At 45.2% G+C, this 24,098-nt stretch overlaps 1 protein-coding gene across 10 annotated transcripts in view; it reads right to left on the bottom strand.

The window, feature by feature from the left end:
- synj1 (synaptojanin 1) overlaps nt 1-23,409 on the bottom strand; it is a 147,701-nt gene extending 124,292 nt beyond the window's left edge. For 9 of the 10 annotated variants that reach the window (XM_072513418.1, XM_072513423.1, XM_072513422.1 and 6 more), the window contains exons 1-2: nt 23,272-23,409; nt 22,520-22,663 (exon numbers count right to left, since the gene is read on the bottom strand). In XM_072513418.1, coding sequence (XP_072369519.1) covers nt 22,520-22,649 — 130 coding nt within the window. In that variant the 5' untranslated portion in view covers nt 22,650-22,663; nt 23,272-23,409. Of the gene's footprint in view, nt 1-22,519; nt 22,664-23,271 lie in introns of those variants that run through there. The other variant, XM_072513425.1, reaches the window with a different exon arrangement.
- Nucleotides 23,410-24,098: the final 689 nt, after the last annotated feature.

Raw genomic sequence — 24,098 nt, 5'->3', positions numbered from 1 at the left:
CCCCCCCACAAACACACACCCCGCCCCCTCCACCCACACACACACTCCCCCCCTCCCCCGCCCCCTCCCCCCACACTCCCCCGCCCCCTCCCCCACACACACACACCCCGCCCCCTCCCCCCACACACACACACCCCGCCCCCTCCCCCCACACACACACACTCCCCCCCGCCCCCTCCCCCCACACACTCCCCCTGCCCCCTCCCCCTGCCCCCTCCCCCCACCCCCTGCCCCCTCCCCCCCTCCCCCCCTCCCCCCACCCTCCCCCTCCCCTGCACCCTCCCCCCCTCCCCCTCTCCCCACACACTCCCCCCTCCGCCCCCCACACACTCTCCCCACCCCCACCCCCCACACACACTCCCCCCGCCCACTCCCCCCCACACACACTCCCCCCGCCCCCTCCCCCCCACACACACCCCCCAGTCCCCTCCCCACACACTCCTCCCGCCCCCTCCCCACACACTCCTCCCGCCCCCTCCCCACACACTCCTCCCGCCCCCTCCCCACACACTCCTCCCGCCCCCTCCCCACACACTCCTCCCGCCCCCTCCCCACACACTCCTCCCGCCCCCTCCCCACACACTCCTCCCGCCCCCTCCCCTCACACTCCTCCCGCCCCCTCCCCACACACTCCTCCCGCCCCCTCCCCACACACTCCTCCCGCCCCCTCCCCACACACTCCTCCCGCCCCCTCCCCACACACTCCTCCCGCCCCCTCCCCACACACTCCTCCCGCCCCCTCCCCACACACTCCTCCCGCCCCCTCCCCACACACTCCTCCCGCCCCCTCCCCACACACTCCTCCCGCCCCCTCCCCACACACTCCTCCCGCCCCCTCCCCACACACTCTGGCGTTCCAAGTTATTGGACTGGGCCAAAGTTACAAATATGGATAGGCATAGGATTTGATACATGTTAGATTTTCAGAAAGATACAATCTGCTAGAAAGAAAAAAAGTCCGTGGACAAATATTCCTTGCCGTCAGCCTTCATGGCACAATGGGCCGTTTGGCAACAAGATAGATTCTGGAAAACACAATGCTAATGAGATGGCACGGTGGTCTAGAAACAGGCCGCAAGCATCAATTTGAAAGACGATTTATAACTAAAAATAACAAGGACACTGTGGTGAAATGCATGTGCACATCAATATACATAGTTATATATCAATGTGTATATAGTTAGTTATCGGTATGACTCTCAACCAGCAGGTGGCGATAAAGATCCACCATGTGACTTGAGGGATTCAGCAGTTGGTAGTAAGTCGTACAAGAGAATAGTCACACTAAAGGTAGCTCCAGGAAAATTCACGGAATTCATTTATTTTGTTACCGTTTGTATCACAGTTTGTCAGTTATCTTTCCACGTGTTCATCTTAATAAATCATCTTACTAGTCAAAGAATTAGATGTTCTGTGTTGAACTTTACTATGGCCATAACAGAACAGAACAGATAGAAACACCTTTATCATGACAGGAACAAGAATTGGGAAATTTCAACAGAAACATTATCCCCAGAAATGCCCAGGATGTGGTCAATCGGTATTTTAGGTGTGATTCAAAGTTCTGTTGTGCAATAAACTGTCCAAAGTGATTAATAGGGTGTTTGAAACCAAACACCAGATATGAGACTAGAAGGGGAAGGTATTAACCAAAGAAAAGGCATTGCCTTAGTAATGAGAATTTTTAGTTTGGTGATGAAATTGCAGGTCGCAGAACTCTTCAATTGTGCCATATTAGGCAGTGGATGTACATCTGCAGTATATGGAATGGACTAGTTGAAATGTTTCCTTGACTAAGTGGCGAAGATCGAAACAAGGTTAAGGAATTTGGAAGTTCCCCAAGTTACAGATTTGGGGGATAGTAATATCCTTAAATCACTGAAAAGAGTACCGATTCCTTGTAAAATCACCAGGAGTCATCATCTTATTACCACATATATTGTATTCAGCACAATATCTTTATTATTGAGCTGACCATCAATGAAGAAAGAACATATGAAACTTGACATGGAAATTGACGAGGCCATTGTATTTGGAAAAACTGTGAACTTTCAATTTACACAGTCTAGACATAACTGTATCCCATTAATAAATCCGAAATAAATTAAGGAAGTGCTGTTAGCATCAGGGAACAGGAGTTTAGAAAACAGAAAGTGAATTGTGTTAAAGTTGCTGCAGCAATTTGGCCATCCTGCCTCCCAAAGATTAAATATTTGCGCAGAGATGCAGGTATAAGAGATGAAGATACACCAAACTTATAAAACAGATAAGCAATAAATGTGACATATGCAAGGAATATAGATCATCACAGCCCATAGCAAGTCTGCCCGTAGCAAGAGGCTTTTTAAAAATAGATTTATTCAAACAAGATTTTCATTATAACGAAAACAACAATGCAGCAAATCCCAACACAATATTATACACAAATTACACCCACTGAATCCCCAGTACACCACTCCCCTCATCCTCACCCCCATAAAGAAAACCAAAGTTTAAACAAAAGACAACACCCCCCCCCCCCATTCCTTAAAACGATAAAAGGCTGCCACCTTGAGTAGAACCCTTCCACCGACCCCTCAAGGTATACTTGATCTTTTCCAAGGTACAAAAATTCCATCAGGTCCTCCAGCCAGGCCGAAGCCTGGGACGGCACCAGATACCTCCACCCAAGCAGAACGTGCCTCCGGGCTATTAGCAAGGCGAAGGCAAGGACATCTATCTCACACCTTAAGATTCACGGCCACAACTTCAGCCCCATCTGCGAGTCCGAAAGTCTAAAAACAGCCACCAACAGGCACGGCTCCAGCTGAACACCCATAATCCTTGACATTGTATCAAAAAAGGAGACCCAGAAACTAACAAGCTTGGGGCAAAACCAAAACAGGTGTGTATGTCGCTGGCTCCCTAGAGCACCCTTAGCGAGAGATTTTAATGAAGTTGTGGCCGTGAATCTTAAGGTGTGGGATAAAGAAAAGAACATTTTCATTTTACACTTTGGTAACGAAGTTTAGTCAGTCGACAATTATACATAGTAAAGAAACAAAAACGATTGTAGAACAAATAATGGAAAAACGAATAGAGACTGGACTGGGGCCACCAGCAAAATTCCTTGCTGTTAATTGGGGGGGGGGGGGGGGGGGGGGGGGGGAGAAAGAATGTCAGGATATCTGTGAGTACATGAACACTACAGCCCATACCAGTTGGTTTTGGGGAGAAATTCCAAAATTACTTCAGTCATGAATGATCAACTCCGGCATGGGAGGGGGTCTACAATTAGCTCTACCTTTTCTGAGCATTCGAATGCACTGCAGACACAGATGGCACTCGGGTGTTGTTGGAGAAGCGATTACTGAACACAAACTTGGCATCAAAGTCAAGACTTGTTTTATTATTGAGTTACCATCGGAGCTCAAACATTCAGACGGGTAGAAACATTTGTTTTCCCGCTGTTTACCTTCTATTACCACATCAAGACTGTGGACCAATACACTTGTATACAATCACAAAGTGACCTTAATACAATTAGTGCATGCAATGCAGGGTAAAATCAATTTTAAAAACAGGACAGGACTTTCAGAACAAATCCATAAATAGAACATAGAACTTAGTGCAGAAGGAGGCCATTCGGCCCATCGAGTCTGCACCGACCCACTTAAGCCCTCACTTCCACACTATCCCCCGAACCCAATAACCCCTCCTAACCTTTTTGGACACTAAGGGCAATTTAGCATGGCCAATCCACCTAACCTGCACGTCTTTGGACTGTGGGAGGAAACCGGAGCACCTGGAGGAAACCCATGCAGACACAGGGAGAACGTGCAGACTCCGCACAGACAGTGACCCAGTGTGGAATCGAACCTGGGACCCTGGCGCTGTGAAGCCACAGTACTAACCACTATGATACCGTGCTGCCCATTGAAATCTTTCAATGTCAAAGTTTTACAAACACTGCTCTAACTCACTGGTTTGGTTTTGCTTGTTAACAGATCCTTGGTATAAAGGGAACCACTCAAGAACAAATTACATCTACATCTTCAACGTCGAACAAAAGTCAGAGATGTGCAATTTTTGTCCTTTATCTTTTGAGTTTTGAGCATCTTTTAAGAGTTCTGAGAAACAGGAGGTTAGTCCAGATGAATGCGTGGCAGGAGAGGTGGTGCAGGAGGCAGGGTTTTAGATTTCTGGGATATTGGAACCATTGTTGGAGGCGGTGGGACCTGTACAAGGCGGACGGGTTGCACCTGAACCAAAATTGGACCAATGTCCTTGCATGGAGTTTTGCTCGTGCTGTTGGGGAGAGTTTAGACTAACTTGGCAGAGGAGTAGGATCCTGAGAAAAGGTTCAGCTGGGGAGATGCACAGCCAAAATTAGAAAAGACAGCGAGTCAGGAAGGCATGGATATTATAGGCTAGTTAAGTCACAGTGCATTTGGCAAGATTCAATGTATTTATCTTAATGCAAGGAGTCTCACGAAGAAGCAGGATTAGAACAGTACAGCACAGAACAGGCCCTTCGGCCCTCGATGTTGTGCCGAGCCTTGTCCGAAACCAAGATCTAGCTATCCCACTCCCTGTCATTCAGGTGTGCGCAATGTGCCTATCCAATAACCGCTTGAAAGTTCCTAAAGTGTCCGACTCCACTTTCACAGCAGGCAGTCCACTCCACACCCTAACCACTCTCTGAGTAAAGAACCTACCTCGGACATCCCTCCTATATCTCCCACCCTGAACCTTATAGTTATGCCCCCTTGTAACAGCTACATCCACCCAAGGAAATAGTCTCTGAACATCCACTCTATCTATCCCCCTCATTATCTTATAAACCTCCCCCGCTCCAAAGAGAAAAGCCCTAGATCCCTCAACCTTTCCTCATACGACCTATCCTCCAAACCAGGCAGCATCCTGGGTAAATCTCCTTTGCACCCTTTCCAATTCTTCCACATCCTATAGTGAGGTGACCAGAACTGCACACAATACTCCAAATGTGGTCTCACCAGGGTCATGTACAGTTGCAGCATAACCCTACGGCTCTTAAACTCAAGCCCCCTGTTAATAAACGCTAACACACTAGACTTCTTCGCGGCTCTATCCACTTGAGTGGCAACTTTCACAGATCTGTGGACATGAACCCCAAGATCTCTCTGTTCCTCCACATTCCTCAGAACACTGCCATTGACCCTGCAATCTGCATTCAGATTTTTCCTACCAAAATGAATCACCTCGCACTTATCAGGGTTAAACTCCATCTGCCATTTTTCAGCCCAGCTCTGTATCCTATCAACGTCTCTTTGGAGCTTACAACAGCCCCCCACCTCATCCACTACTCCACCAATCTTGGTGTCATCAGCAAATTTACTGACCTACCCTTCAGCCCCCTCCTCCAAGTCATTGATAAAAATCACAAATAGTAGATGACCTAGCACTGATCCCTGTGGTACACCGCTGGTAACTGGTTTCCAGTCTGAAAATTTTCCATCCACCACCACCCTCTGTCTTCTATGTGATAGCCAGTTACTTATCCAATTGGCCAAATTTCCCTCTATCCCACACCTCCTTACTTTCTTCATGAGCCGACCATGGGGAACCTTATCAAACGCCTTACTAAAATCCATGTATACGACATCAACTGCTCTACCTTCATCTACACACTTCGTTACCTCCTCAAAGAATTCAATCAAATTTGTGAGGCAAGACTTACCCTTCACAAATCCGTGTTGACTATCCCGGATTAAGCTGCATCTTTCCAAATGGTCATAAATCCTATCCTTCAGGACCTTTTCCATTAACTTACTGACCACTGAAGAAAGACGAACCGGCCTATAATTACCAGGGTCATTCCTAGTACCTTTCTTGAACAGAGGAACAACATTCACCACTCTCCAGTCCTCTGGCGCTATCCCCGTGGACAATGAGGACCCAAATATCAAAGCCAAAGGCTCTGCAATCTCATCCCTTGCCTCCCAAAGAATCCTAGGATATATCCCATCTGGCCCAGGGGACTTGTCAACCCTAAGGTTTTTCAAAATTGCTAATACATCCTTCCTCAGAACATTTGGGGCAGCACGGTAGCATTGTGGATAGCACAATTGCTTCACAGCGCCAGGGTCCCATGTTCGATTCCAGCTTGGGTCACTGTCTGTGCGGAGTCTGCACATCCTCCCCGTGTGTGCGTGGGTTTCCTCCGGGTGCTCCGGTTTCCTCCCACAGTCCAAAGATGTGCAGGTTAGGTGGATTGGCCATGACAAATTGCCCTTAGTATCCAAAATTGCCCTTAGTGTTGGGTGGGGTTACTGGGTTATGGGGATAGTGTGGAGGTGTTGACCTTGGGTAGGGTGCTCTTTCCAAGAGCCGGTGCAGACTCGATGGGCCGAATGGCCTCCTTCTGCACTGTAAATTCTATGACTGTATCTACCTCCTCCAGCCTACCTGCCTGTATCACTCTCATCTTCAAAAACATGGCCCCTCTCCTTGGGGAACACTGAAGAAAAGTATCCATTCAACGCCTCTCCTATCTCTTCTGACTCCATGCAGCACAAGTTCCCACTACTGTCCTGGACCGGCCCTAACCTCACCTTGGTCATTCTTTTATTTCTCACATAAGAGTAAAAAGCCTTAGGGTTTTCCTTGATCCAACCCGCCAAGGACTTCTCATGCCCCCTCCCAGCTCTTCTAAGCCCTTTTTTCAGCTCATTCCTTGCTACCTTGTAACCCTCACGCGACCCAACTGAACCTGGTTTTCTCATCCTTACATACGCTTCCTTTTTCCTCTTTACAAGACATTCAACCTCTTTTGTGAACCATGGTTCCCTCATACGGCAATTTCCTCCCTGCTTGACAGGGACATACCTATCAAGGACACGCAGTATTTGTTCCTTGAACAAGCTGCACTTTTCATTTGTGCCTTTCCCTGACAGTTTCTGTTCCCACCTTATGCTCCCTAATTCTTGCCTAATCGCATCATAATTACCCCTCCCCCAATTATAAACCTTGCCCTGCCGTATGGTCCTATCCCTCTCCATTGCATTAGTGAAAGACACCGAATTGTGGTCACTATCTCCAAAGTGCTCTCCCACAAACAAATCTAACACTTGGCCCGGTTCATTACCCAGTACCAAATCCAATGTGGCCCCACCTCTTGTCAGCCTATCCACATTGTGTCAGGAAGCCCTCCTGCACACACTGTACAAAAACTGCCCTATCCGAACTATTCGACCTATAGAGGTTTCAATCAATATTTGGAAAGTTAAAGTCACCCATGACAACTACCCCGAGACCTCCACACCTATCCATAATCTGTTTTGCAATTTCTTCCTCCACATCTCTATTACTATTTGGGGGCCTATAGAAAACTCCTAACAACATGACCGTTCTTTTCCTATTTCTAACTTCAACCCATATTCCCTTAGTAGGCAGATTCCCCTCGAACTGCCTTTCTGCAGCCGTTAAACTATCCTTGATTAACAATGCTACTCCTCCACCTCTTTTACCACCTTCCCTACTCTTGCTGAAACATCTATACCCCGGAACTTCCAAAAACCATTCCTGTCCTTGTTCTAACCATGTCTCCGTAATGCCCACAACATCGTAGTCCCAGGTACCAAGCTACGCTCCAAGTTCACCTACCTTATTCCGGATGCTCCTTGCATTGAAGTAGACACACTTCAACCCACCTTCCTGTCTGCCGGTACACTCCTGCAAGCTTGATACCCTCCTCAGTACCTCACTACTCTGAACACTGGCTTCTGGACTACAGCTCGTTTTCCCAGCCCCCTGACAAATTTGTTTAAACCCCCCCCGAAGAGCCGTAGCAAATTTCCCTCCCAGGATATTGGTGCCCCTCTGGTTCAGGTGCAAACCATCCTGTCTGTACAGGTCCCACCTTTCCCAGAATGTGCTCCAATTATCCACGTAACTGAAACCCTCCCTCCTACACCATCCCTGCAGCCACGTTTTTAGCTGCACTCTCTCCCTGTTCCTCAACTCGCTAGCACGTGGCACCGGCAACAACCAAGACATGACAACATGGTTTGTCCTGGCTCTCTGCTTCACCCTAGCACCCTAAATTCCTGTTTTAAATCCCCGTCCCTTCGCTTACCTATGTCGTTGGTACCGATGTGTACCACTTGTGACTGTACCCCTCCCCTTTAAGGATTCTGAAAACACGGTCCGAGACGTCACAGACCCTGGCACGCGGGAGGCAACATACCATCCGTGAGTCTCTTTCATTGCCACAGAACCATCTATCTGTCCCTCTAACTATCGAGTCCCCAATAACTATTGCTCTCCTGCTCTCCCTCCTTCCCTTCTGAGCCACAGGGACGGACTCAGTGCTGGAGATCCGTTCACCGTGGCTTACCCCTGGTAGGTCATCGCCCTCAAAAGTATCCAAAGCGGTATACTTGTTACTGAGGGGAACAACCACAGAGGATCACTGCACTGACTGCTTCCTCCCAGCCCCTCTCACCGTCACCCATCTATCTTGATTCTTCGGAGTAACTACATCCCTGAAGCTACTATCTAGAACCATCTCTGCCTCCCGAATGATCCGTAGTTCATCCAGCTCCAGTTCCCTAACACGGTTTCTGAGGAGCTGGAGATGGGTGCACTTCCCACAGGTGAAATCAGCAGGGACACTGACGGCGTCCCTCACCTCAAACATTCCGCAGGAGGAACATTGCACTGCCTTCCCTGCCATCCCCTCTAGATAGCTTGCGGATAAAACAAGAAAAAGAAAGAAAGAAAGAGCGAGCTTACCAGTTATTCACTCAACCGCTTAGGTTAGAGGAGGTGGCAGGGCGGGGGACACTACAAGTGTAGTGTCTCGGGTTTAGGATCCGCCCAACTTAAGTACAGGTAAAAATATGGCAGCTCAATATTCCAGGATATAGCATCTTCAGACGAGACAAGGAAGGTAAGAGAGGAGGGGGTGTTGCAATTTTCAGGGAATTAAATTCAGCAGTAAGGAGTGACAACGTTTTAGAAGGCTCTTCAAATGAAACCGGATGGATAGAACTTAAAAAACAAAAAATGAGCAATCACATTGCTGGGAGTGTTCTATGGGCCCCCAAACGAGAGAACTAGAAGAGCAGATATGTAGGCAAATAGGGTAGTGATAATGGGAGATTTCAATTTCCCCTACATTAACTAGGATAGTCATAGTGTGAAAGGTTTAGAGGGTGTGGAATTCTTAAAAGGCGTCAAGAACGTTTTAAGCCAGTATGTAGAAGGCCCTACAAGAGCAGGGCCAGGGTCCCAGGTTCGATTCCCAGCTTCGGTCACTGTCTGTGCAAAGTCTACACGTTCTCCCAGTGTCTGCATGGGTTTCCTCTGGGTGCTCTGGTTTCCTCCCACAGGTCCCGAAAGACATCTTGTTGGGTGAATTGGCCATTCTGAATTCTCCCTCAACGTACCCGAACAGGCGCCGGAGTGTGGCAACTAGGGGATTTTCACTGTAACTTCATTGCAGTGTTAATGTAAGCCTACTTGTGACAATATTAAAGATTATTATTTTTATTATGGTGGAGGAGTGTTTTTCTTACTGGAAGTTTGAGTCCCACAGGGATCAATGTTGGGGCCTTTGCTACTGGTGGTTTAGAGAAATGATTTGGACATTAATATGGAGGGTTGATCAGTAAGTTCGCGGATGATACGAAAATTGGTGGGGTGGCTAACAGTGAGGGGAAAACCTTAGATTACAGGAGGATATAGACAGGCTGGTCAAATGGATTGATCTGTGGGTAAATGGAAATCAATCCGGATAAATGGGCAGAACAAACAAGGCAAGGGAATAGATGATGAACGGCTAGGACCCTGGGAAGCTCCGAGGGTCAGAAGGGCCTTGGTGTGCATGTACATTGGTCCCTTAAGATAGCAGGGCAGGTGGGCGGCACGGTGGTGCAGTGGTTAGCACTGCTGCCTATGGCACTGAGGATCCGATTTTGATCCTGGCCACGGGTCACTGTCTGTGTGGAGTTTGCACATTCTCCCAGTGTCTGCATGGATTTCACCCCCACAACCCAAAGATATGCAGTGTAGGTGGAATAGCTACACTAAATTGCCCCTTAATTGGAAATAAATAATTGGGTACTCTAATTTATAGAAAAAAAGGCATATGGTATACTTGTCTTTATTAGCCGAGGCATAGAATTAAAGAGAAGGGAGGTTACGCTAAAACTGTATAAAACGTTGTTTAGGCCACAGCTAGAGTATAGTGTGCAGTTCTGGAATCCACATCATAGGAGGGATGTGATAGCACTGGAATGGATGCAGGGGAGATTTGCCAAGATGTCGTCTGGGCTGAAGAGTTTAAATTATGAAGCGAGATTGGATAGACTGGGGTTGTTTTCGTTGGAGCATAGGCGACTTAGAAGGGACATAAATGAGGTGTAAAATTATGAGGGGCATAGATAGAGTAGACAGGAAGAAACCTTTCACCTTGGTGGAGGGATCAATGACCATGCGGCATAGATTTGAGATATGGGGCAGGAGGTTTAGAACGGATGTGAGGTTTCCTCCAGATGCTCTGGTTTCCTCCCACAGCCCAAAGAAGTGCAGGTCAGGTGGATTGGCCATGATAAATAGCCCCTTAGTGTTCAAGGATGTGCAGGATAGGTAGGGCTATGAGGTTACAGGGGTAGGCAGGGTAGTGGGCCTAGGTAGGGTGCTTTTTCAGAGGGTTAGTGCAAACCTGATGGGCCGAATGGCGAATTCTGCATTGTAGGAATTCTACGAATCTATGAACATGACTACAAAATTAGCAGCCACCTTTATTCAAAGGACTTAATGCCATGTCAATTACTTTTTTAAAAAATAAACTGTATGACAGTTACCAATAAAGACACAGATGATTAAATACTTTGTCAAGCATGCTGCTGGGAATATTGATGAGTATCTTGTGGAATAAAAAGGTCACATTTGATAAGTTGGGTTAAAATGTTGGGTTCACTTAATTACCCTGAAGAAAAATCAAATGCAACTGCTGTGCTATCTGGATGTGGTTTTCCTGTAAATCTCACTACATTTTATATGCATTTCAGAGCAGCACAAATTAATAATTCAGATACTTCTAAATGCATCAAAACGAACTGCACCAAAACGAACTGCACTGTGGTAATGTGATAACAGTAGTTATGCTGCTCAGTACATCATTTACAAGATTATCAAACAGCATTGGGTGTTGCAAACTGGAACAGCAAGCAAATTAGGATGAAAATCAAAGATATTATACTGTCAACTACTAGGAACATCTCACAGCTGATTGCAGGAGCTGGCAAACAGCGAAATCAGGTAGAGAATCATGATACTGATCTAAGTGGAAAGAGCAGAGTGGTAAATAGCAACGTGCCCAGTCTGCAGGAGAGCTCGCCTCTCATTGAAACTTTAACATTCAGCACAATCATCAAAACAGAAAACACCAACTACACAGTAAGGGCGCAAGTCCAAAAGGGAACAGGCAGATCTGATGCTCCTGATGCAAGACTTCCCCTCGCAACTAAAAATGATGTCCAAACTAGCTGAAAAGCATTATTCTAACAGAGTGCCCAAAATGCAAATAACAATTGTCAAATTACTAACTGCTCCTCGTGAGAGCTGAGATTATGAGAAATTCATTGGGCTGTTTGTGCCTCTGCAAACTATCTGCCCTCAAGAGTTCTCTCACTGTGATGGCAGTTGTTTAGACAGCTCTTTTTTGCAGAGTCAGGCCCCTTTCCATTAACCAACTGGATCCTTTTTGCAAAAAACAAAAAGGTCAGCCAAGAACCCGGGCTTGCGGGCAGCATGGTAACATTGTGGATAGCACAATTGCTTCACAGCTCCAGGGTCCCAGGTTAGATTCCGGCTTGGGACTGTCTGTGCGGAGTCTGCACATCCTCCCCGTGTGTGCGTGGGTTTCCTCCGGGTGCTCCGGTTTCCTCCCACAGTCCAAAGATGTGCAGGTTAGGTGGATTGGCCATGATAAATTGCCCTTAGTGTCCAAAATTGCCCTTAGTGTTGGGTGGGGTTACTGGGTTATGGGGATAGGGTGGAGGTGTTGACCTTGGGTAGGGTGCTCTTTCCAAGAGTCGGTGCAGACTCGATGGGCCGAATGGCCTCCTTCTGCACTGTAAATTCTATGAAACCCAGTCTGTGCAGAGGACAGCCAGATCCAGACTGGTGCAAGGCTAAGTGGTGGTTCCTCCGAGTCTGCTCTCGGCCCCATGACTGGTAAAGATTGTCCAGTCTTTCCGATACTCCCGTCTCTTTTCTGAAGCTCCTCATTGGCCTCCCGCAGGATGTCAGACTCTTTGTCCAACAGCCAGTGAAACAGATTGGTGACAGTGCCGCTGAAAGTCTCCTGCAAGGCGGCAGTGGGACAGGCCAGAACACCTACTCCTCAACCTCCAATCACGGGTAACCTCCCTCCCACCCTTGCTGCTCCTCTAAGGACAGCAGGAAAAAGGGGACCTGTGACTGAAGGAGCTGGACCGGTAAGAATCGGAAAGACCAAACCTGTGATTGGAAGATCAGCTCTGCCTCTCCTGCGCTCACTGATCCTCCAATCACAACTCTGCAGTCAGTTCCTGCTCTCACCGACTGACAACAAGTTGTGATTCTTTTTAAGCCCCCTACGTTGGATGACCCCCAAACATATATTTAAAATGAAATATTTCTGAGATGCCTATGTCAGAAATTCATCCAAGGCGGAGATTTCTTATCACTCGGATACAGGACACACGATACAAGGTAACTTAAGCAGCTGCATGATAAGTGATAATGAGATAGACAGGTGCTTTTAAAAAAAAAAGTAAATTTAGAGCACCCAATTATTTTTTTCTCCAATTAAGGGGCAATTTAGTGTGGCCAATCCACCTAACCTACACATCTTTGGGTTGTGGAGGTGAAACCCACGCAGGCACGGGGAGAATGTGCAAACTTAAACATGGACAGTGACCCAGGGCCGTGATTCGAACCCGGGTCCTCAGTGCCGTAGGCTGCAGTGCTAATCACTCTGCCACGTGCTGCCCTGATAGACAGTTGTTATTGTCAGAATCCCGAAATTCAATTGTAGAAACTTTAGGCTTTTTCAACATTTGCAAGAATGTCAGTAAGATGAGTGTCTTGGAAGGAAACTTGCAGGTAGCAGTATTCCTATGTATCTGCTGCCCTTGTCCCAAAGTGGTAGAGGTCACAGATTTGGAAGATGCTCCCAGGAGGAGCCTTGTGTTACTATTAAACAATCATACCCTTGAGGGGAACCCTGGTTCACCAGTTTGTAACTTTTATACATTTTATTAAAGAGACGCAGATAAACAGAGTCGCAGGACTGACGATTAACTTTTAGCAAAAAAATAAAACATTTATTAAACGTGAAAACATCAAACCAGTCTTCGAATTTTCACCCCAAATGTCGCTCTCTCGGATGCCTTCACCAAGGATCCACTTCCATGATATTAATCTTATTTTGCTGCCTGAGACTATCACGAATGCCAAGCATTCAAGCTTCCACAAAATCTCAAGTACCCAGCTATGCTAACAGAACACTACTGCTTCACAGGCTGTATTAAGGCATCACCAAACTTTTGATTTACCTTGAATTTACATGGTTTCTCACCCAGCTGACTTTAAATCTGGTTCTAAGACCATAAGAAATAGGAACAGGAATAGTCCATTAGGCCCCTCGAGCCTGCTCTGCCATTCAATAGGATCATGCCTGATCTGACATTCCTGACATCCATTTTCCTGCCCATTCCCCTTGATTCCCTGACTGATCAAGAGTCTTAAACATACGCAAGGACTCTTCTCCCACAGCTCTCTGTGGCAAGGAGTTCCCGTGACTCTCAACCCTCAGGGAAGAAATTCCTCCTCATCCCAGTCTTAAATATTGGAATCACTTTATTCTGAGACACTGCCCTCTGATTCTAGACTCTTCAATGGAGGGAAACATCCTCTCAGCATTTACCCTCTCAGGCCCCTTAAAAATCCTATGTTTCAATGAGATCACCGCTCATTCTTCTAAATTCCAACAAGTAGAATCCCACTCTGATTAACCTTTGCTTATAAGACAGTCCATCCATTTACCTGCAATCGTCCTCGTGAACCTTCTCTGAGTCGCCTGCAATTAAATATCTTTCTTTAAATAAAGGGGACCAAAACAGCTTCATTACTCCAGATACAGTTGCAGCAAGACTTCCCTGCACATATACTCCAACCCCTAGAAATAAGGGCCAACATTCTATTAGCCTCCAGATTATCTGCTGCACCTGTGTGCTAGCTTTCTGTGTTACGTGCACAAATCGCCAAGTCCCTTTGTGTTGCAGCTTTCTGCAGTTTTTCTCCATTTAAATAATACCGTTCTTTGGTTCTCCCTTCCAAAATGAACTTAACATTTTCCCACATTATATTCCATTTGCCAACTTTTTGCCCACTTATTTAACCTATCAATATCTCTTTCGCAACTTTGCCATTCAACCCATTTCATGTCGGCTGCAAAATTGGTTACAGTATATTAGCTTCTTTTCTCCAAGTCATTAATATATATCGTAAACAGCTGAAGTCCCAGAACTGTGCAACCCTACTGATTACAGTTCGCCCACCAGAAAAAGAACCCCTTATTTTCCACTCGCTGTCCCCTGCCCACTAGCCAATTCTCTATCTATGCCAATATACTACCTCCAACACCATGGGCTTATCTTATGACTTAAACTTTTGTGAGGTTCCTTGTCGCCTTCTGGAAGTCCAAATACAACACATCTACTGGTTCTCCACCCTGGTTGAGATGTCCTCAAAAAACTCTAATAAATTAGTCAGAAATGATTTCCCTGTCATGAAGCTACGCTGACTCCAGTTGACTAGGCTATGATTTTCCAAATGCGTTGCTATTAATTCCTTAATAATTGATTCTCAAATTTTTATAACAATATAAGGTTAGGCTAATCGGCCTATAGTAACCACTTTTTGTCTCCCTCCCTTTTTGAATAGGGGTGTCACATTGGCAGTTTTCCAATCCTCCAGTACGTCTCCAGAATCCAAGGAATTTTGGAAAATTACAACCAATACATCCACTATATCCGTAGCTATTTCTTTTAGGATCCTGGAATGCAAGCCATCAGGGCCAGGGGAATAATCTGTATGAACCCCATTAGTTTGTCTGATACTACTTCTCTAGTGATGGGATTCAATTCCCATCACCCCAAAGTTCCCTGCTGGAGTTGAATTAAGCTACCAGACAAGCGGGAAACTGTTCAACCTCCGACGCCTCCAAGACCACCCCAATTTCTGTCACCGAGCTGCAGTACACAGAAAGCCTGTGTGCGCACATACTCAAAGAGGCCAAGCTACAAACCATCGTCGACGCATTCACCAAGGCACAGAATGGGTCGCAGACTAAACATCCGAAAAACAACCTACTCCTGCCACACAAACCTGCACCCCAACCATCAAGATCCACGGTGAACCCCTGGACAATGTGAATCATACCGTAGGAGCCTCCTCTTAGCACGAGCAGACATCGACGACGAAATCCAGCATTGACTCCAATGCGCAGTGCAGTCTTTGGACGCCTGAGGAACAGTGTGTTCGAAGACTGAGACCTCAAATCTAGCACAAAGCTCTTGGTCTACAGAGCAAGTGTGGTCCCCACCCTCCTGTATGCATCAGAAATATGGACAATGTACAACAGACCCCTCAAATCCATGGAGATATATCACCAATGTTGCCTTCCCGTGCTCTAACCTGTGATGCTCAAGGCGAATGGCACCTTTGCAGAAGATTATTCTCCAGTTTGTGCTTTCTAGACAAACAATTCCCACCTGTCAATGACGATGTTGCATTTATTTGGGGAGGTTTCCAGAGTGTCCTTCTAGCGTTCTCTCTGTCCTCCTAGTGATTGCTTGCCACTGTGGAACTTCGAGTAGAGCACTTGTGTCAGGCATGTGGACAATGTGGCTTGTCCATTGCAGCTGTTGGGAGTGTGACCACTCCCTCATACTGGGGATATTGGCTGGGAAAGGACGCTCATGTCGATATGCCTGTCCTGCCAGTGGATTGCAAGATAAACAGTGAAAAGAGAGCGCAAAATCCAAAGCACCTCACCCACACGCCGCATTAAACACCACCTGCCAAACCTATGGCAGAGTCTGCAGATCCAGGATTGGACTATTCTGCCACCGTAGAACCCACCTCCCTGGGTGGAAGCAAGTCATCCTCGACCCTGAGGCACTACCCAAGAAGTAGTTCACAAGGGGTATGATTTTCCAAATGTGCTATTCATTCCTTAATAATTGATTCCAACATTTTTTCAATAACTAGATGTTAGGCTAATCAGTCTATAGTTACCCGCTTTGACTCCTTCCCTTTTTGAATAGGGGTGTCACATTGGCAGTTTTCCAATTCTCCGGCACTTCTCCAGAATCAAAGGATTTTTAAAAAAATTACAATCAAAGCATCCACAACCTCTGTAGCCACTTCTTTTAGGATCTTAGAATGCACGCCATCATGGCCAGGTGACTTATCTGTCTTTAGCCGCATTAGTTTGTCTAATACTACTTCTCTAATATTGGTGATGGTATTTAACTCCTCCCCCCTATTCTTTAGTATTAATGGGATGTTCGTATCTTCCACTAGAAAGACTGATGCAGAATATCTGCTTAACTCCTCTGTCATTGTTTCCCCATAACTATCTCCCCAGATTCATTTTCTAAGGGACACAAGTTTACTTTGTTAAATATCTAAAAAGGAGAGAGGTTAAAGTTCTTAGTCAGTTTGCATATTCCCGCTAGTTTGCCCCCCAAGGTTTACTTTCAATCATTCTCTTTTTAGTCTTCCTTTGCTGGATTTTTAATTTATCCTAGTCTTCAAGGCTATCGCTGAGTTTCGTCTCCTTCTATGCTTTTTCTTTCATCTCAATACTCTCCTTAATTCCTTTGGTTAGCTATGGTTGGTTTATCCCTCTTTGACTCTTTCCTCCTTGCAGCTGTCTCTTTAACTCAGAGCACTTTCTCTGCATTTTACTTGTTCAACTTCTTATTTTTTGTTCCTTTAATTTAACTGTCTTCCGGAGACATTTTGTTCCTTTGGGAAGTCTGGTCCATGCAGCTCCCTTGCAGTAGACCCCGATCACATCTAAACCAAAATGGAGATATTAACCCTTTCAAATACAGATCCATAAAATTAAACTTAAAGCTATGTCTTATTTATAATACCCACAAATACAAATATAGCTTATTTAAAACTACCTGTTTCCTGACTCTTGGTTAAGCTGCAACAGTGCATTTTGTAAGTGGTGCACACTGCTGCCACTGTGCATCAGTGGTAGAGGGAGTAAATGTTTATGGTGATGGATTGGGTGCCGATCAAGTGGCTGCTTTGCCCTGAACTGTGTCGAGCCTCTTTTGTGTCGATGGAGCTGCAGTTATCCAGGCAAGTGGAGAGTATTCAATCACATTCTGCATCAAGGAAGAGCTATATGGACTTGAAACTTTAACTGTGTTTCTCTGTCCACAGATGCTGCCAGTCCTGCTGAGCTTTTGCAGCAATATTTGTTTGTTTTTCAGTATACCATCACACTCCTGACTTATGCCTTGTAGACTTTGGGGAGTCAGGAGGAGGGTTACTCGCTGCAGAATTCCCAACCTGTGACCTGCACTTGTAGTAATAGTTGTTATCTGATGAGACTAGTTCAATTTCTGGACAACAATAGCCCCCACGGGAAATTGATTGACAGTGGGGTATTCAGCAATGGCAATGCTATATTTAAATAAATATTAATAATCTGTTTTAAATATGAGAATTTAAAAATTGAATTGTAACATTCACAATTGCAAGAGTAGAGACACATCTTTAATTTGCCACAAAGAAAATTAAACAAACAACTCCTTACGTGTAAATTGTGATTAACTAAAAGTGTCATGGCTCAGTGAATGGCTGCAGCATTCTTTTTTTTTTTTTTAAAATAGATTTTTTAAGAGATGAAAGATCCAGATTTTACATGCACAAAGTGCTTTTGCCAGCCTGCGAAAATGGGTGAAAACTGCATTCACGGTCGACATCCTTTTGATGTATAATATGCATATTTTTAAAATTTGCTAGCCCTACATTACAATATTTCTGCTCATACAAAGGCAATACAAAAAGAACAAAATATACGTAACTTTGTACCAGCGTCAGCATTAAGTACATTCAATCCCCGATAAGATAAACACCAAGTCCTCCCTAAAACATTCACTTATCAGAAATGTCCCTTCCCATTGTTACTAAATAGCCTCAGAACTGAAGGTGATAAATTTCTCCAAAGTCCCATGGTTCCAGTCAAGAGGCATTAAGCATAAAAACACATCTTAGCATTTGCTCGTCTCATTCTGCTAAGGCAGCTGCATTACTACAAACCTCATAATTAGAGCAGAAAGAAAATTATACCAATTACTCATTTCATTCTGTCACTAGAGAGGAGCAGGGCTTAGAGCCAGCATAGGCATGAAATGTCAAATGATTCTATGAAGGGGGAAAACATGAATATGCTGTAAAGTATTTTCAAATCAAAGATTTGTCCACTTGAACATGAACATCTACAAATTGAATATAAAACAACACAAATCTTCAGTTTGACAGTGCCCAGGAAAGCCCCATTTTACTTCAGGTAGAAACAATGATAATTTCTGCATCAGCAATAGACTGAGGCAAAGGGCAATTTCTCTTGAGATCATCACCTCTGCCCCCCCCCCCCCCCCCCCCCAATCCAAGCTAACAACATACTTCAAAAAAATACCCTAAAGCATTGAATGATTATAGCACTGATAGGGTATTGTGCCTGCACTGGCTCTTAAAAAGTAGTAACACCTTCTTTATCAACTTTACCCATAGTCCAGCAAATACTTCCTTCTAAGTATTTATCCCTTTGCCCTTTGAAAGTTATTAAATTTCCTTCCAATATTATTTTAGGCAGTGCATTCCAGATCATGCCTTAAAAAAAATCTGTTTATGCATGTTTCCTCTGGTTCTTTAGCCTATCACCTTAAATTCTCGTCCTTTTATTACTGACCCTTCTGTCATGGAAACAGCTTCTCCTTATTTACTCTATCAAATACTTCCAGATTTTGAACACTTCTATCAAATCTCTCCCTAGCTGTACTTTCTGTCAGGAAAGCTAGACATTTCTCCAGTCTCTCTATGGAACTGAAGACCTTCATCCCTGGTTGAATCTCTTCCGCAAGCCCTTGACATCCTTCGTAAATTCTGGTGCCCAAAACTGGCCATAACACTGGATAAAAGCAAATTACTGCAGATGCTGGAATCTGAAACAAGAGAAAATGCTGGAAAGTCTCAGCAGGTCTGGCAGCATCTGTAGGGAGAGAAAAGAGCTAACGTTTCGAGTCCGATGACTCCTTGTCAAAGCTCATTGACAAAGCTGGCTATAACACTGCAGATGGGGCTTTCCCTGCATTTTATAAAAGGTTCAGTGTAACTTTCTTGTTTCTGTACTCAATGCCTCTAATTATAAAGCCAAGGCTCCATATGCCTTGTTAAACAACTGTCACAATTTGTCCTGAGGCCTTCGAGGATTTATGTACCTATATCCCCAGGTCCCTCCGTTCCTGCACCCCTTTTAAATTATATAATTTAGTTTATATTACCTTTCCTCATTATTCCTATAAAACAATTCACTTCAGACTTCCTTACAGCTTTTTAAAATCAGCACATTTTAAAGTGGGAGGGGCAATATCTTTCCTCAAAATAAGTGGTTGCTCATTTGAGACAGATGAAGAGAATCTTTTTCTCTCAGAGAGTTGAGTGTCTCTGGAACTCATCCTCAAAAATGTTCATAATGTTCATTATACTACCAACAGTACAATGTTTTGGGGAATAAAACCTTGTTCATGCAAGGATATGCTGTACTCAACATACAATCTATGGGTATGTGTTTTAACTGAAGCTTTTCTGCTTAGTCATCAGTAATGTATCTTAACACCAAATTCCAAATAGCCATTCCTCACAAGAACTACAATTTCGAATTGGCTTCCTGAATGGATTTATCCCAAATCGCGTCATAACAGACATTAACTACGCAGGTTGAAAAGGTTCTCCAGATTGCACAGGTGAATCGACTTTCTAGCTCACCAGACATCCCAGTTACAATTTTTATTCTTCTGTCACATATCCAGGTTGAATCAGAAGTGAGTCATTAGCTCTTTGCATCCGCAGTACAGTTCAAGAAATGCTTATGGTGAGATGAGATGGCGTCAATTTCACCTGAATCCATTCCATTTCCTTCCTCCTCCAGCCACCCATTCCCACCCACCCCCATCCAATTCAGGATTCAAGCGATGACAAAACTATCACTTTGAATAACGATACAAAACTGAAATTGTGACTACATGAAGCAAGTCATTTATCCTGTTGCACTAATCAAAATATAATCCCAACAAGTACTGAGCATCTCAAAAGCAAAAATCAATGCTATTAATTTAAGGAATTCTTCCAATCATAAAACTAACATGCCCACCCTGGTAATGCTATCTTCCAACGGGCAGAAGATACAATGTCTGAGAACGTGCACAAACAGATTCAAACACAGCTTCTTCCTCGCTGTTACCAGACTCCTGAATGACCCTCTTATGGACTGAACTGATCACTCTACCCATCTTCTCTACTGTTGTAGCACCTAATGTCGATATCTGTGTATTTATCGTACGTCCTATGTTTTTCATTTATGGAACGATCTGCCTGGACTATACACAGAACAATATTTTTCACTTTACCTCAGTACAAGTGCCAATAAATCTAAATCTAACATGGACTTCGACACCGTTCCTGAGTGAAGTCTGTCAGCTTTGAACACCATAAAGTTCCGTTTCCCAAACGTAAACTTCAATTTTCACAACAGAATTTTTCACCATATATATTCAAAGATCTTTATTCCCCCAACAGGTTCCTACACCATATGCTTTCAGTACAACCAACAGTTAATTACCTGAACCATCTATACACATTCCAAACAGCAATTAAGAAACTGCAAGTGTTAGAATTCTGAAATTATACTGTAGGTGAAGAGAGAAGAGGTAATTTCATGTTTGTGTTTTGGATTGAAACTCTTTACCTAAACTACTCAAAGCATGAATTTATCCCGATTCTTTTCAGAGATCTATTCCTAATACACAAGTGTTACTAACCAAATAACAACTACACAAGTAATCTTTTTTAAAGGAGGCAGCATTAATATAATGTAAAATTCTAAGGAAGTAAACATGAGCATTCTAAATCTTTAAAATTGTGTGCCAATTAGACACTCAGTCTATACAGAATTTACAGTGCAGAAGGAGGCCATTCGGCCCATCGAGTCTGCACCGGCTCTTTGAAAGAGCACCCCACCAAGCCCACCCTCCCACCGCATCCCCATAACCCAGTAACCCCACCCAACACTAAGGGCAATTTTGGACACTAAGGGCAATTTTTTTTAGCATGGCCAATCCACCTAACGTGCACATCTTTGGACTGTGGGAGGAAACCGGAGAACCCAGAGGAAACCCACGCACACACGGGGAGAACGTGCAGACTCCGCACAGACAGTGACCCAGTGGGGAATCGAACCTGGAGCTATGAAGCAATTGTGCTAACCACTATGCTACCTAGTGCTGCCCTGCCCATTGGTCACAGGAGGCTATATTTCCTGCAGACTCTACTTCTAGACTATGACAGCAGCAGCATTGCTTTTTATTTCCTTTATAAATCCACCACTCAGGATTTAGTTTATATAAGGCACTGTAATGTTGTAATGCTTGTAACCTGTATCACACCACAGGCTTTCATCCACAACTTCTGCATGTGTCAAGTTCCCAATTTGACAGCTTTAATATCAAGACTATGTACCACTAACAGATTGGACATCTTGCTGCAGGTACAGAAAAATGGAGGAAATTCACCCAAGATGTTTATGCATTTTTTTTTAAATGAAAAATGAAAATCGCTTTTTGTCACAAGTAAGTTTCAAATGAAGCTACTGTGAAAAGCCCCTAGTCACCACATTCCGGCACCTGTTCAGAGAGGCTGGTAAGGGAAATAAATGTCAGAAGAAATGATCAGACTGTCTACTTCAGCCCCAGGAGACACCTAGCCCAATACAACATAGAGTTGGGGTAAAGCACAGTATACAAACGGTTATGCCTGCCTTGCTATGTGGAGAGATTGCATTAAAATGAGTTTCATCTGAAGTATAATTTATATAGTTTTGGAAATCATTTATCAGCAACAATAAAATCAAATACGAGGAAGACAGAGGCTGCATGTTCTGAGATAATTGAAAAATTATTAATGCACCTAATGATATTCTAAGAGGACAAAGGGCATCTGAGCAGTTAGTCACTATAAAATAGAAGTCTCATGAAACACTAGACGACAACTTCAGTGCTGTTATTCTCAATAGCAGTCAAGGAGAACATGAACTAGCAATCAAGATATTGCTGAGCCCTATTTTCTTCCTGGGTGCCAATCATTCCACTGAAACTTGAAATCGCCTAAAAAAGGGAAGTAAGCCGCATCGATTACTTACAGAGAACAGCCACAGCTCCCGACTCAAATAGCAGGCAGTCCTCCCGGTTTCGGGTTTCCACGACCACACTGTAAGGACTGGGCGGTGGATCCAGCTTGTGATAGATACGGTATCCTTTACTGAATGCCATCTTCTCCCGACACCCTGTCGACGGGAGATAAAGAGGCGCAGATCACTGATCAGATCCGCCTGTATCTTAATAACCACCAGCGAACCTGCAAAAACATTGCCCCGCCGCAATTCTGAGGTCAAGTCTCCATTGACTTCAGAGGCCATGGGACAACAGACCCTGGTTCGGATCTTTATCTTTTGGCAACCAAAACAAAGAGGGGAATGATTTTGAAACAAGTCACGTCCTCGCCCCTCTCTTAAAATGTGCGTTAAACATTAACAGGCTATTTTAAAAGAAAAATCAATAATCCCCGAATCCCATTCTCAGGTGGGGAAATCACAGTTGCCAATGTGATTGATAAAAATGCATTTGCAAAAGGGGTTAATTAGTAGGCGACGTAATGCAAGAAAACAAATCCTCAGGGAGTGGGATGGGCGGCTGACAGTGCCTCCCCTGCATTTATTTCCCCCCGCTGGTCTAAAAGGCCTGTCAGAGGTACCGGAGATAGAGAGGGCGCCGCTCGCCAGCCCCGGTCAGCGGCACAAACACATAGTCGCTTGACAGCAACATTTCCGCCGCTGAGAAGGAGGGCTACAGCCCCTCTTCTCCCCTTATCTGCTTTTAAACGGAGGTAACAAACCTGCGCCGTCAATGCTGCAAATGGCAGGGCAGCTCAGCCTTTTCACCCCCCTCTCTCGCTCTCTCTCCCACCACCGCACTCCCTGTAACGGCAGCCGAGAGTCTCTCCCTCCGTCCGCTCCTCCGCCGCCGCTCCTGACGTCACTTCCTTGGAAACCGAGCGGCCTGTCAATCACCTCCGCCCCCGACGGCCCGCCCCTTCGCGCTCTCTGTGACGTCACCTCCGGCGCGGGGAGGGGAACAGTCCCGCCAACCTGTCGCTGGCTGCATTGTCACAACAACAGTACGAAGTCTTACAACACCAGGTTAAAGTCCAACAGGTTTGTTTCGATGTCACTAGCTTCGATGTTCACCTGAGGAAGGAGCAGCGCTCCGAAAGCTAGTGACATCGAAACAAACCTGTTGGACTTTAACCTGGTGTTGTAAGACTTCGTTCTGTGCTCACCCCAGTCCAACGCCGGCATCTCCACATCATTGTCATAACAAGGGAGTGAACCCAAGACCATTTGATCCAGCGAGAGGGCTTTCTTCACACAGCTCCGATTAGCCACTGCAAGAAGCGGTCGCCCGGCTCGGCTGATTACTGCACACGCTTCAGAAAAAATAATCGATCTGAGATGTTGAATCACAGCATTTACCGTGCAGAAGAAGGCCATTCGGCTCATTGAGTCTGCACCGGCCCTGCAGAAGGAGGCCATTCGGCTCATCGAGTCTGCACCGGCCCTTGGAAAGAGCACCCCACCCAAGCATACACTTCCACCCTATCCCAGTAACCCCACCCAACCTTTTTGGACACTAAGGGCAATTTAGCATAGCAAATCCACCTAA

Source organism: Scyliorhinus torazame, chromosome 8 (genome assembly GCF_047496885.1).
Source record: "Scyliorhinus torazame isolate Kashiwa2021f chromosome 8, sScyTor2.1, whole genome shotgun sequence".
NCBI lineage: Eukaryota > Metazoa > Chordata > Chondrichthyes > Carcharhiniformes > Scyliorhinidae > Scyliorhinus > Scyliorhinus torazame.
Note: the sequence above shows the minus strand (reverse complement) of the source record. Positions and strands in the feature narration are given on the sequence as shown.